The sequence below is a fragment of the Cricetulus griseus genome (genome assembly GCF_003668045.3).
Source record: "Cricetulus griseus strain 17A/GY chromosome 1 unlocalized genomic scaffold, alternate assembly CriGri-PICRH-1.0 chr1_0, whole genome shotgun sequence".
Lineage (NCBI taxonomy): Eukaryota > Metazoa > Chordata > Mammalia > Rodentia > Cricetidae > Cricetulus > Cricetulus griseus.
Genome location: NW_023276806.1, coordinates 29557781 through 29571628, shown reverse-complemented (window position 1 = coordinate 29571628; position 13848 = coordinate 29557781). Strand labels below are relative to the sequence as shown.

Here is a 13848-nt window from a genome sequence, read left to right as displayed (position 1 = left end):
TGGCTCCAAGATTCTCATCTGTAAAATGGGTAGTGACTTCTTCCTTATAAATGCATACTGTGGGGGCTGGAGAGATGGCTCAGAGGTTAAGAGCACTGACTGCTCTTCCAGAGGTCCTGAGTTCAATTCCCAGCAACCACATGGTGGCTCGCAACCATCTGTTATGGGATCTGGTGCCCTCTTCTGGTGTGCAGATAGACATGGGAGCAGAATGTTGTATACATAATAAATAAATAACATCTTTAAAAAAGTAAATAAATGCAAACTGTGAAGAGTGCCATTGGTTACATATACACACATATATATATGAATATATATGTTGATATATATGGATACACACACATATATACATATATACATATATACATATATACATATATACATATATACATATATACATATATATATATATATATATATATCAAAGAGGTGAATTGACTTGCTTTCTAAGCAAAATAAGAATTTAAATAATAGCAAAATTGGGGCTTCCAAAACAAACCATTTTTTTCAATTTTTAAATTTTTTTTATTATTTTATGTGTTTTGCCTGTATATATGTCTGTATATTATGTGCATGCCTGGTACCTGAGGTAGGCAGAAAAGGGAGTCATATTTCCTAGAACTGGAATTACAGTTGGTTGTAAGCCATGTGGGTGCTGGTAATCAAATTCAGGCTCTCTGGAAAAGCCAGTGCTCTTAACTTTTGAGCCATCTCTCAGCCCCCAAACCAAAAACCTTGTCGGTAAAAATGGTTTTGTGTTTTCAAGAGGAAGTCATTGTGATAGCAAGATAAATTATCAGGTAAAGGGAATTGGCAACACTCTGAAGACCCAAATTCAAACCCCAGATTTTACTTGGTAGGAGGAAAAAATAAACTCCCACAAGGTGTCCTCTGACCTCCACACCATGCTGTAGTGCACGTGCACACACACACACTCACTAACACACATGCACACACTAAATAAATAATTGCAAAAAAGTTTAAAGGGAGTTGTTGAAGCTGTCATTTAGAAACATGTTCAATGAGACTATGGGACAGACTTAGTAGACTTCCTAGGGGAGGCCTTACCGTCTCCGAGGAACAGATGGAAGGAGGGGAGAAGTAGGGGGAGAGGGAGGAGAGGAGGGAAGGAGAACTGGGATTAGAATGTAAAAAATAGATTAATTTAAAAAGAAACATATGCTCATACTTTCAAATATACTTCTGATATTTTGTTCACTTTTTTAGGTTTCTGTATCAATTTGTTGATTTAAAACTTATATACTTTGAAATACAAGTTTGTTTTTTCTTGAGTCAGGGTCTCAGGAAGGAGCTGACTGATGGTAATTACATATAGAGTGGGACAGTGGTGGTGCACACCTTGAATCCCAGCACTCAGGCAGAAGCAGGCAGTTCTCTGAGTTCAAGGCCAACCTGGTCTATAGAGCATGCTCCAGGACAGCCAGGTCTACACAAAGAAACCCTATCTCAAAAACAAGCACATTAACAAAAATGACATATAGAAATGGTACCATAAACTGCTCAGCTCCTATGGCTTCCAGAATATTCTCCTCACCACCCCCTCTCTACCTAGACATGCCTTCTGACACGTACACCTGGCGTTTCAATGAAGCTGAGTAGGGCCACATAGTTGACGTACTTGTGCTGGTCTATAGAGGAACCAGCTTAGGTTTGTCAGTGGGTTTTCTCTTGAAAATATTTCAAGGCTGTGCATATTTATGCCTGTCACCTTTGTTTATCACCCATGTCCTTGTGTCTTGCACTTTTCCATCTTGTTTAGTGTGTTACTGAGCTCCCAAAACCCAGTGGCTAACAAGGGTTCTTGCCTGTTGAATGGAACTAATAAGCAATTATTTTCAAAAGCCAGAAAGTTAACCACAAATGCATTGGTGCTGAGTTTTTGAAATCTACTAAGACTCACTGGTTTGCCGCTGTTGGACATTCTCTGTACAGATGTGAACTGGTGGACAGCGAAGCACACCAGGTAAGTGCTCATGGGGACAGACTTCATAAAAGTGGTTTTTTTCCAGTTGGTATCCAGTGTCTCTTCTTTCTACAGGAAACAAAAGATCATCTTTTACTTATCACAAGACCAACCATGAATAAGACAAACAAATGGGTACCCCAAAGCCCACTCCCTACTCAGAAGGTCATTTTCAAAGTTCAGAGGTCAAATGACAAGTGGTAATGTTGAAAAGGCTATGAGAAAAGTCACCTTATCTTCAAGACTATAGAAGTGACCGAACAGCACATGGTACCAGATTTCTCAGAAAAGTAAGTTTTACTGGCATATCAAGTGGGCAGATGTTTATCTTTCAAAAAAAAAAAAATCACATAACGCTAACCATCTTTTAAGGGAAACTTGATCCCTTAGTAAAGAATAGGCTGAAAGTCTTTCGGAGGGAAGAATTAATCAGGCAGAAGCTTGTTTACTGTGTGTAAAGGAATAACTACTGTGTGAACAATCAGTGTGGGCTTCTCTCTTCTAATTCCATTTGTCTACATCAAAGACCCATGGTATGGGCACTAGTCAATGCCCTGGTGACTACTGTCAGAGAGGACTCCATTGTTTGACAGAACTACTAAGCCATCTGGGATTTTTTTCATCCATACCAGTTCTGCCACTTTGCCATCAATCAACTACCAGCCCTAAGCACCTGCCATGTTCTTGCTACTGTAGCTTAAACATTTGCACATTTCCACATATCCACTTTCTAGATGGGAACATTCTTGCCATTTGTGGGTATGTGTATGCTCCAGAAGAAAAAAAGTTACATCACCATAAAAGTCTACTGGCATCCATTTAGGTCTATATTTCAATGACCCAGAGAACCATTCTTCTCCCAGCCAGTCTCTGAATCCAGCAGAAGTAAAAATCTATAGTCTTCTGAGGTCATGAAGAAAGAGGGATTGGTTTGTCTTCTTTCTCCTTTTACCTTCATTTTCCCTCATCTCCTCCAAGACATTCTGATGCCTCCTGAACTCTGATCACCTGTTTTCAATTGACACGTTAAACTTGAATTTTATCTCTTACTCTTTCTACTCCAATCTGAACGTAAGTTCTCAGATGCCCAAAGGAAAAAATCTGATTAGAGGTTTAGGGTTTCTCTGTGTAGCTTTGGAGCCTATCCTGGCACTCGCTCTGGAGACCAGGCTGGCCTCGAACTCACAGAGATCCTCCTGCCTCTGCCTCCCGAGTGCTGGGATTAAAGGCGTGCACCACCAATGCTCGGCAGTTTGTGCTTTTCAAGGGTTAGTTTATTAGTAGAAAGATGGGTTTCCACTTTAGTTCACTATCTGAACTAATCAGAAAGATGGGAGGTAGAGAACAATTACACTAATTACTTTATGCATCAAATGTGTGATGTGTATAATGACCCTTAACTTCAAGGTAACAAATGGTCTTTAACCATGCCACCCATTATGAAGAGGAAACACAGGAAAGTGTCCTGTATTCACAAGTATCCAGACAGAATTATTGTAGCCTATTATTAATTCAATGTTTGACAGATTATTTCATCAGGAAAATCTATGGTCATGGCACTCTCTGGGATTGAAGTAGTGATTTTTTTGAAATAGCTTTATCTGTTTAAAAAAGGGGGGGGGGAATTGCATTGAACTGAAAAGTTTAAATAGTGAGTATAACCTAGAAAACTTTAAGTGTATCATTGATTTTTTTTATGACTAGTGGTTTGTGTAGTTAAGCAGAGCCCCCAGTCAATCTATAGGGATTGTGTTCTTTCTTCCTTAAAAATTTCAATGTGAATTTATTAATTGACTGTAGTGTTATAAGTTGACAACTTCCTAGAGTCAAAGAAAAAAGATTGCTAAGATGTGTTCCTAATCCTTTAAATTGATAGCTCTAGCACATTTAGTTTTAAAATTCAGAGTTCTAGGTAAATCAGGTAGTTCAAGTAATACTGCAAACAGCCCATGTGCAGAAACAAGATTTTAAAGTACTCACCTCCACTGGCATATTTGAAAGTGCTGAGTAAGTTTTGGGGTGGATGATGGATATATTATAAGTTGCCTTCTTGTTGGGTTCATCAAAACAAGGGAAGGACTTCCTGGCATCCGTTGGTTCATGATCAGTGGCCGCTATGCTCCTTAGAAATAAACACAGACAGGATGCATACAGCCACTTTTGACAGTCCCTATGTTTCTATTCCTGTAGAAAATGTGAGTCACATTATGATAGCTATTAACATTTCTTTTTATAAACTCCATCTAAAAGACTATCAAATATCCATCAAAAGGTTTTAGAATTTTGGGGATACTCTACCCAAAGTCACTGAGCAACAAGGAGGCAAACACATGCACACCCAGTTGCCTCTTTCTATGTTGGGAGCTATAAGCAGGTGTGTCCCATCACTGAGCAGAGGAGTATTTTCTTGTAACCTCCTTTTGTCCCAGTGGCATGTTCTTCCATGCTTACGCTACAGCAAGGACAGAACTCCTGTCCATTTTCATCCCAAATGAGTGCTGAGCCTTCTCCCTAGTGAGAAAAATGTCAGCCTGACCTAAAGCCCCATTTTGAGAGCTGGGGCTATATAGCTCAGTGGTAGATCACCCATTTGATATGTGCAAGGCCCTGTGTGCAATCTCCTACATAGCTTTTTAAATTAAAAAGCCCACTTTTGAAAAGACAGCAGCATCCTTGATGGCTACTAGTAGGCATGTGCTTATATTCACTAAACTGTTAATGTTTAACATTTCTAGAATTTCAAACTTTATATATACACGTGTGTGTATCTATATATATATACATATATAAGCATATTACAGTAAAACAATATGATCACATATTTATTTGCTCATTGGAAAGAACAGCAAATAAAAACATTAGAAGCAAGATAACATTGATTGCTGTCACCAACAATCTGTACCAAGGATAACATGGGTTCTCACGAACTAAAGAAGCTGTATCACAAAGACTTTTAAGCTAAAGAACCAGGAGGGGTGTCTCACCCTTATAATCCCAACACTGAGGAGTTTCAAGCCAGGCTTTGGTACATAGCCGGACCCTGTCTCAACAACAACAAAAAAGCTCCCCCCACACACACGCCATACTCATAATAACACACATTGCAGATACCATTCTGCTTCCAGATGACAAGTTCCAAAGGCAATTCTCTACTGAGAGGAGCTGGGGCTCCTTAGAGAAGGGGCTGCTTCTAGGCTGGGCAAGAAGTCCTTGCTGACCAAGATCATCTTGTCAAGAAAGTAAGAAGCACTCAAAGAATCATGGGAACCAGTCAGAAGGACACAGGTATCTTCTTGACAGGAGTACTACTTGCCAAACCTATGGGAATGGGAACACCAAAACCAGCAGAATGGGAAAATAACCCATTGAATAAACTAAGAACACATGAATCCTCTCTTGTTCATTTTAGTGACTTTTTTGCATTTTATTTATGGTGTGTGTGGGGGTGGGGGACACAGTGACAGAGTGTGAAGGTCAGAGGACGACTGCTGGATTCAGCTCTCTCTCCCTTCCCCATGTGAGTTCTAGGGATCAAACTTAGGTCATCAGGCTTGGGGCAACTGAACCATTGTTCTGGTTAGTTTTTTCCAATTTAACAAACTAGAGACATGTGGGAAGAGGGAACCTTAATTGGGGAATTACCTCCCATCAGAATAGCCTATGGGTGTGTCTGAGAGGCATTTTCTTGAGGGCCCAGACCATTATGGGTAGTGTGGCTCCTCAGCAGCTGGTCTTTGGTTCTATAAGAAAGCAAGCTGAGCAAGCTATGGGGATTAAGTCACAAAGTAACATTCCTTCCTGGTTTCCACTTCAGTTTCTTCTTCAGAGTCCCACCTTGAGTTTCTTCCTTAACTTCCGACATGTATGGTTTGTGACATGGGAGCATAAGCCAATCATTCTTCCCCAAGTTGGTTTTGGTCAGTATTTTATCACCGAAGCAGAGAAGCTAATTAGGAAAGCCCATGGACTCTTTCTTTGATTGCAAGTTTGATCTAAATTCTTCTTTAAAAAGATTATAGACATTTTATCTTGCAATGCTAGAGACTGGCCTTGGGGTTTTACGCACGCTAAGCACACACACTATCAATGAAACACATTCCAAACTCTTAGAGACCAAGAATTTGAGAAGGAATACCAGATTCAGAAAGTCTTCAGAAATTCTTTACCCCAAAGAATTGGGTAAAGATACAGTTGCCTGTTTCAGATATTCTCTGGAAAAATGACCTACAAGCCCTGTTACTCTGACTCTGGAGAAAGCCGTTGGAAATTACCTGAAGGACATGGTTTCCTAAGTAGCATCACCAACAATCACTGACTTATAAGCAGTTTTCACCACTTCCTGAGTGCTACACAGCCGTGCTTCCTTGATACTCCTGACAGAAATACTCCGATGACATTTTAAAAAGATCATTGAACAGAGCCAACAAATAGAAACTTAGGGGCATTCCCCAAATAACTGGCCCATCCTCTTCAGAACTACCGGCATCAAGAAAGATGAAGGAAGGCTAGGGGAAAACTTGGATTTGAAGGAGCTTGTGGCACAGGACACACTTCCAAGGTGGGATACTGGGGAGAAGAAAAACTGGCAGGCCATTGCTGGGCTAACTGAAGAAACCCGATTATGAATTCTTGAGTTACATAATTGTATTGATGCTAATTTCTTTGATTTTTCTTTTAAAGCTGCTGTTAGACAGCTTTTGTTTTTGTTTTTGTTTTGTTTTGTTTTGTTTAAATCAAGCCTTAGTCAAGGACCTGTTCTGCAACAGAATAATTATTGTTATTGTGATGTTAACAGTTTTTATTTTGTTTTGTTCTTTGAGACGGGTCTCATTGTGTGACCCTGGCTGCCCAAGAACTCACTATGTAGACCAGGTTGTTCTTGAATTCACAGAGATTCACCTGTCTCTGCCTCTACAGGAATTAAAGGTGTGTGCCACCATGTCCTGCAATAAACCTTAATTTTAGACCTTTTGGAGATTGCACTGGAATGTAAATACATCAGACTATGAAGAACCCATCATGTTTTCCCAGAGTAGGAAGGACTTATGACAACGGGCAGGCAGGGACAACCCTTTCTTGCACAACTGCCAAGTTCGTTTGAATTGTTTTGACTTGTGATTTTTTTTTTTAACCCCCAGGAGTGAAGAAAAGGGAACAATCATGTTGCAGGTTGGTCCACCAAAGAAATAAGCCAGGAAATGTGTGTGTGTGTGTGTGTGTGTGTGTGTGTGTGTGTGTGTGTGTGTGTGTGTGTGTGTGTTGGGAGGGACCTGGCTCAAGTAAGAGCATCACAATATCCCAGAATAAGCAGGGAGCAAAGCTGCCCTTCCAGGCAACAGTCATTCATTGTATAAGTTTTTCCCTTTGTTTCTGTCTTTTTTTTTTTTTTTTTTTTTTTTTTTTTTTTTTTTGGTTTTTCAAGACAGGGTTTCTCTGTGTAGCTTTGGAGCCTATCCTGGCACTTGCTCTGGAGACCAGGCTGGCCTCGAACTCACAGAGATCCGCCTGCCTCTGCCTCCTGAGTGCTGGGATTAAAGGTGTGAGCCACCAATGCCCAGCCTGTACAGGTTTTTCAAAGGTCAACTCTCTGCAAGATGCTAGCGAATAAACTCCTGAGAACCCAGGGTAGAGAAATGTTTAATCCTGTTACTTGCTCCCTTTACAAAGGTCTCTGACCAATTGTTCTCCTAAATAGAGTGTTTTTGCTCTTGCTCTTTCTTGAACACAGGGATCCAGGAGAGCTGCAGGCGTCTCCAGGCAGTGGGTCTGTTTTGCCTCAGTGGCCTTTTCAGCAGTCGCACCAAGTCTAACACAATTATGGAGACCTGATTGTTTAGGGAAAATGAATGATATTAATTGCCAGCAGGCAGGTAAAATATGTATTGCTCCCCTCCCCCATCAAAGTGCTGAGCCATGTGATTTTAAAGGAAAAACTCTCTTCTAAGAGGAAAAATTCTGAGATTCTAATCTTCTTTTGTCTTTCCACATGTGACCTTCAGCAAGTCACAAAACCTGATTTTGTGTCTTCAGGTGGTGTAAAACGTAGTCACCAGAGTAAATATTGCTGGACATACCTTAGGGACCATCATATGAAGTAACCCCTTGACATGTGTATAATAGTGCCAAGACACACCCATGCTATTCCCTAGAAATCTAAAGGACAAACTATGCTTTCTTTGCCTTACTGAGGCAGGACCATGCTGTGTGGTCCAGGTACGCCTTGAACTCCTCATCCTCCTGCCTCAGCTGCCCCAGCGTTGCATGATAAGCATGCGATGAACCAGCCTGCCTCCACTTTAGGCTTAAAAGCCATGTTATAGTAAAGACAAACTAGGTTCATTCCTGTTCATGATTGCATCTCTGTTTCTCAAGGATGGGGCTGTCCCTTGCCTGTAACTGTAACTACAAATGTTTCTGTACTGCCTGTTCCAGGAAACAATAACTGTAACCACCTGAGTGACTACATTGGTATGACCACCTTGCAAACATGTCTTTGTTTTAAGAGGTTGTTAAGACTAATTTGTTGTTTATGTTCTGCTCCTGTAACCCCACTATTTTGTCTGCCAAACCCTCCATTTGGAAACCCCCTACCCCTGAGCTATAAAAACATTGTCTTCCTCACTTCCAATGCTGATTTCTTGAACCCCACCCTTAGAAAGAGAAAGTCCATGTACACAAACTAAAAAAAAAAAAAAAAAAACTTGCTTTAATTAATTTAGCCATGATGACTTGGGTTGGTGGTCTTTCTCCTCAAATCTTTGGGATTTATACATGTACTACCACACTAGACCCAGATTTTATGATATAGTGCTTTCTGCAGTCTAAAACATTTAAAGTCCATTTATTTAGCTGGACTATATACTGGAAAAATATATTGTGTGTAAGTCTTAATGGTAATACAACCATATTTTAAAATGGTAACTTGTGCCAAGCATTGTGATTTATGCCTTTAATTCCATCACTTGGGAGGCAGAGGCAGGTAGATCTCTGTGTATTTGAGGTCATCCTGGTCTACATAGTGACTTTCAGCCAGAGCTACATAGTGAGACCCTGTCTCTGAAAAACCAAACCAAACCAAAATAACAACAATAAGAAAAGGTAGCTTGTTTCTTGTTTTTCCTATTTTCTACTGAAGAACTCAGAAAACTCTGAGCTCTTTGAATTCCCACCAGAATTTGCTAAATGCTAAGCAAATTTGCAAATAAGGTATATAAGACAGCAATATAAAGTGACTTTAGGTCACAGTCTTTATCTGACGATTAAAAGTCCTTTCTAAAATCTTAGCTGGGCTGCAAATGGATGAGAACTGCCTGAGAACAGCAGGAGACACTCAGAAGTGACTGCAGTGTTCTGAGTAATTAATTACACCAGCAAATGTGCTGAGCAAGCCACTTCTCTAGGAGGCCTCCCTGGGCCATGCTAATAACTTATCCACTGGACTTTAAAATCTTGCTCCTTGTAGCTTATTAACTCGCCATCAGTGAGTGCCTCTGTCTGCCTTCCTCAACAGCATGAGACCAACATGCTTTTGAGAAAGCTGAGGAAGGAGAAGCCATGGTCACTCTGAATCAACTTTAGAAAACAAAACCCCACAGGACTGGGTTATCTCGTAAGTCCCTGGCACCATGCTCCCAAGGATGACTCCCAGACTGTGTTCAACGACTTCTTAATGTGAGCCAGCAAGACAAACAGCAAAGCTGGCTAAAATCCTTAAGCGGGGTCAGGAGAGGGGGGTACTTCTGCTGTAGGGGTAGCAACTACCAGTGCTGTGTTTACAGTCTGTCAAGGGTTCCCAAGTCATGCTGCTCAGTTGATGCAGGGTGGTCTCTTACATCTCAGTGGAGCTGTAGGGTGGACTGAACGAACCAGTTCGTTATTTAATTCCAAATTGTGTTGCTTTTTATGCAGAAGATATTAAAGGCCATCTAAAATTCCCTTCCCTCCAAAGTAAACAAAAATCACGAGCCCTGCAACAAGCATACAAGACCTCCTCATAAATCTCACTCTGTACTGATAACTTTCCACAAGCTGAGGATCATCTGACGACAGCTAAAATTTCAAGATCAAAACCTCACAATGGAGTATGCACATTTGTGTGTGCTAATGCGTTTTCCCATATAGACACCGTTTTCACAAAGCTACTAAATCATACCATAAACCTTAGCTTTTTGCTTCAGAGGTATTTGCCCCAAACCTCACTAGCTGTGTCTAAGAGGCTTCACCAGGTCTAAAATTGAATTTCTACATCAACTTCTTCTCCTTCCTTCTACACCACCTCCTTCTGTTTCCAGTATCAACTAAAAGGTAGGGCCGTCACTCAGATGCTACATCTTAGGCATCCTAGACCCATGACTTCAGCCCCCCTCCCCACCATCAGTCCCTCTGGGCGTTTCCCCCAATGTGTACTCTTGTCCCCATCTTGATGTCACCTGCATTGCCTATCTCTCCACCCTGATCTGCAATATCTCCTCTATGCATGGATGAAGGTTTCTGTCTTTGACCTTCTGTGACCCCTGTCTCGCTCTCACTAATTCTGTCCCCTGTCCCCATCGTGACTGCCTCCTTTCTTTCCACAGCTGTCTCCAGTGTCCTCCCACAAGTTATCTCTAACTTGCTTCTTTATATAATAAACCTTACCAAAAATTCACTTTCTTGTTCCCACCATGATTTCTCTGGCTTTTTACCTTCTCATTTGCCTCTATGTAAACCCCACCATAACATAAAAAACCCAGCTTAAACCCTACCAATGGCCAGGCGTTGGTGGCTCACGCCTTTAATATCAGCACTCAGGAGGCAGAGGCAGGTGGATCTCTGTGAGTTCGAGGCCAGCCTGGTCTCCAGAGTGAGTGCCAGGATAGACTCCAAAGCTACACAGAGAAGCCCTGTCTCGAAAAACAAGAAACAAAACAAAACAAAAAAACAACAACAACAACAAAAAAAAAAACCTACCAATGCTATGAAAAACACCAGAAAACTCAAACTGGAGATAGGCATAGGTGATTATTTATAAGCTTGTTCCTTACATTGTGTAGGAGCAACTTAAATAGCCACATGTAATGGAAAAGCTGAGTGAATTACATCATGACTGTACCAAGCAAGGCATGTGTCTGGCATGTCCTTTAGTAGAAAAATACCAAATAACAAGTCATTGATGGGTGTTTACTTTTTTAACCTTTCACTGTTCTGTTTTTCAGATTCTCTGCAATGACTGTGTACTATTCATGTATAAATAAAGTTTAGTGCTACAAAGTTTTTTGGTATGCTGGCACCCTTGACCTGGTAATTCAACTTTTAGGATAGTAACTTCTGATGTGCTTATAATAATAATATTGTGGAAGCCGCACCAATGCCCAGCAATAGGAACTGAGAGAATTCAATGCATTTATGAGATAGTGCGCAATCTTCAATATCAGATTCTTGTAAATATTTAAAAGCAAAAGAAAACGTTTGTGATATTTTAAATTTTAAAATCCACATAGATAGATATAGTTATATAAATGTAACTCACTTTCAACTTTGGTTATCTAGGGAAGTATTAAAGTGCAGATTAACACGTTAGTAGGCAATACCACTGAGCTGTGAAACTGTTATATCTTGCTATGCTGTCATTTTTAAAAATGGAAAAAAATCAAGAGTTTGACTGCTAGCATGATAGATCTATGTGATTCTCCCACCCCACAATGTTTTCTTCCAATTATCTCTTCTCTACAGCTTACTCAGGTACCACACAATAATGTGGAGCTGATTCAACTTTTCCTACTCTCTGAGCCTCTCTGGTCAACAATAGGAAGAAATCTGACCAAGAGATTTTGCTTTGCTCTGTAAGAGTCACAGAGGAGGACTGGCCCCAGCTCCCATTTTAATTGGTGACACCCAGATTTTTTCAGTCATTTGCAGAGTCTGTGTAAGAAAATGTTCAATCAGGTCCATGTCCAGTGACAGCTTAGATATAGTTCAGCCTGGGTTCCTGGCTGTACTCACAGTGTGATGGCTTTGTGAGTTCAGGGAAGGCCCTTATGCCTTTAACCAAGGTCTTATAACTCATCGATTTGTGTGAGTATCAGTTAGAAAGATAATAGGTTAGATTAGATAGAATATATATTGGTTTTATAATTATTATTTATTGTGTACTTTAAACACTTCTGCTTGGAGCACTACAAGGAAGAAAAGCATCTTTTATATTGTAAAGGCTTAGTGTTACTATCAAATGTTTTGTGGCTGGCAGCTCCAAGACGTCTGCCATTCAGGACATGTCTTTAGCATTGCCTGAAAACCTAGGTAGAAACTGGTTCTGGCCACAGAAGGCCACCAGACACAGCTAGGTTTTTCTCCTTAGATGAACACTTACTTGTGCAATTTCCATTAAGACCCTTCTCCGGGAACTTGCACGAAATAACAATTGACATTTAATGTAATTGTCATTTCAAATGAAATGTTTATTCTTATAAAAATTGTCATGATATAGCCCAAAAACATCAGTAGCGAAATGTACCAAATGCATCCATTCATAAAACTCTGAGGTAGTTTGTGTGGATGTTACAGATAGGAGGCAGTGAGTGATGATGTATCCTGGTGTCGTAAAGACTTACTGGCTTCTCTGCACCAGGCGTTCTACTTACGACCTTGAAGCTTGGTGATAGAATTTCAAAATACAATAAGGCAAGACATTTTGCTTCTCAGATGAACAAGCACAATTGAAGCCAAGGGAAGACGGGGATCAGACCAATAAAATAAAAGATGGAAAACAAAGAGGAAAGGACAATAAACATTGCAGAAGCTGAGCTCAGAGAAACACAGCACCTACTTGACTTGCCCATTCTCGGTGTAAGTGGTTCTGTAAAAGCCCACGAGGGAGCCGTTCAACCAGCCGGCAAACTCCATGGTCAGCAGGTAGACACTGTCGCCACTGGTGGCGGGAAGCTCTTCTCCAGCTTGGATCACCACGTACTCCTGCTTCTTGTACTCAAAGCACCTTCGAATTGGTACCTGCTCCCCAGAGGGCTTCCTCAGCTCCGGCAGCTTGGTGATCCTGGTCTCCCTGATGTGCAGCCACAGGTCTCGTGTGGGCTTGCTTATGTTGACGGAGATGGTCACTCTGCCCGTGTACCTGTCTTCCTCCATCAGAGGCTTCACCTCCAGGTCGTAGTGGACTGGATTGATGTATTCTGGCAGCCTGAAGTTTTTCCATTCTCCACTTTCATCTTCACTGGCAGGGCAGATGTCCGGGTCCTGGGGAGGCAGGGCTGATGTGCTGGCCGTGCTGGCCGTGCTGGCCGTGCCTGTGCCTGCTGGCCGTGCTGGCCGTGCTGGCCGTTGTGCTGGACGTGGAAGGAGGTTGGGAAGCAGCCGTGGTTGTGGTCTGCCCATTGTCTTCAGAGCAGTCACAGGACCTGGTTAAGCCCACGGAAAGCCCCACTATTAATCCGACAGCCACCACCACCCCACAGATGATGGCCACATGTTTGCCTGAAATGCAGCTCATTTTCCTCCCGAAGTCAGATGTCACACATGAAAGGATTTCAAATTTAACTAACTATCATCAGCTGACTTCCCTTTTCAGTCGGAAGGAGTACCCGGGTTGGCAGTCTGTCTTTGCTTCCCCACACCTCTCGGGAATCCAATGCCTTTTTCCACTCCTGCACGCCCCCACCGGCCACTCCAGGATGAATGTGGAAACCAAGGAGTGGAATGGAGACCCAGGAGAGAAGCTGACTTGAAGGAGGAGTTCGGATGAGAATGTTGGCCCAGCTCTCTATAAACAGAGTCTCCCCGGGCTGGCCCCTCCTGCACTGGAGCGAGTTAAATATAAAACAGGGCTTGAGCCTATCGGCCAATCCGAGGAAAAGATTTTGCCAAACCTCTGT

General features: G+C 41.6%; 1 protein-coding gene across 1 annotated transcript in view; it reads right to left on the bottom strand.

Annotated features, from left to right (window-relative positions):
- The window catches only part of Enpep (glutamyl aminopeptidase), a 72590-nt gene extending 59109 nt beyond the window's left edge, over positions 1-13481 (bottom strand). Inside the window, exons 1-4 of the mRNA XM_027395690.2 lie at positions 13309-13481; positions 12789-13235; positions 3965-4106; positions 1922-2053 (exon numbers count right to left, since the gene is read on the bottom strand). Coding sequence (XP_027251491.1) covers positions 1922-2053; positions 3965-4106; positions 12789-13235; positions 13309-13466 — 879 coding nt within the window. The 5' untranslated portion in view covers positions 13467-13481. The remainder of the gene's footprint in view (positions 1-1921; positions 2054-3964; positions 4107-12788; positions 13236-13308) is intronic.
- Positions 13482-13848: the final 367 nt, after the last annotated feature.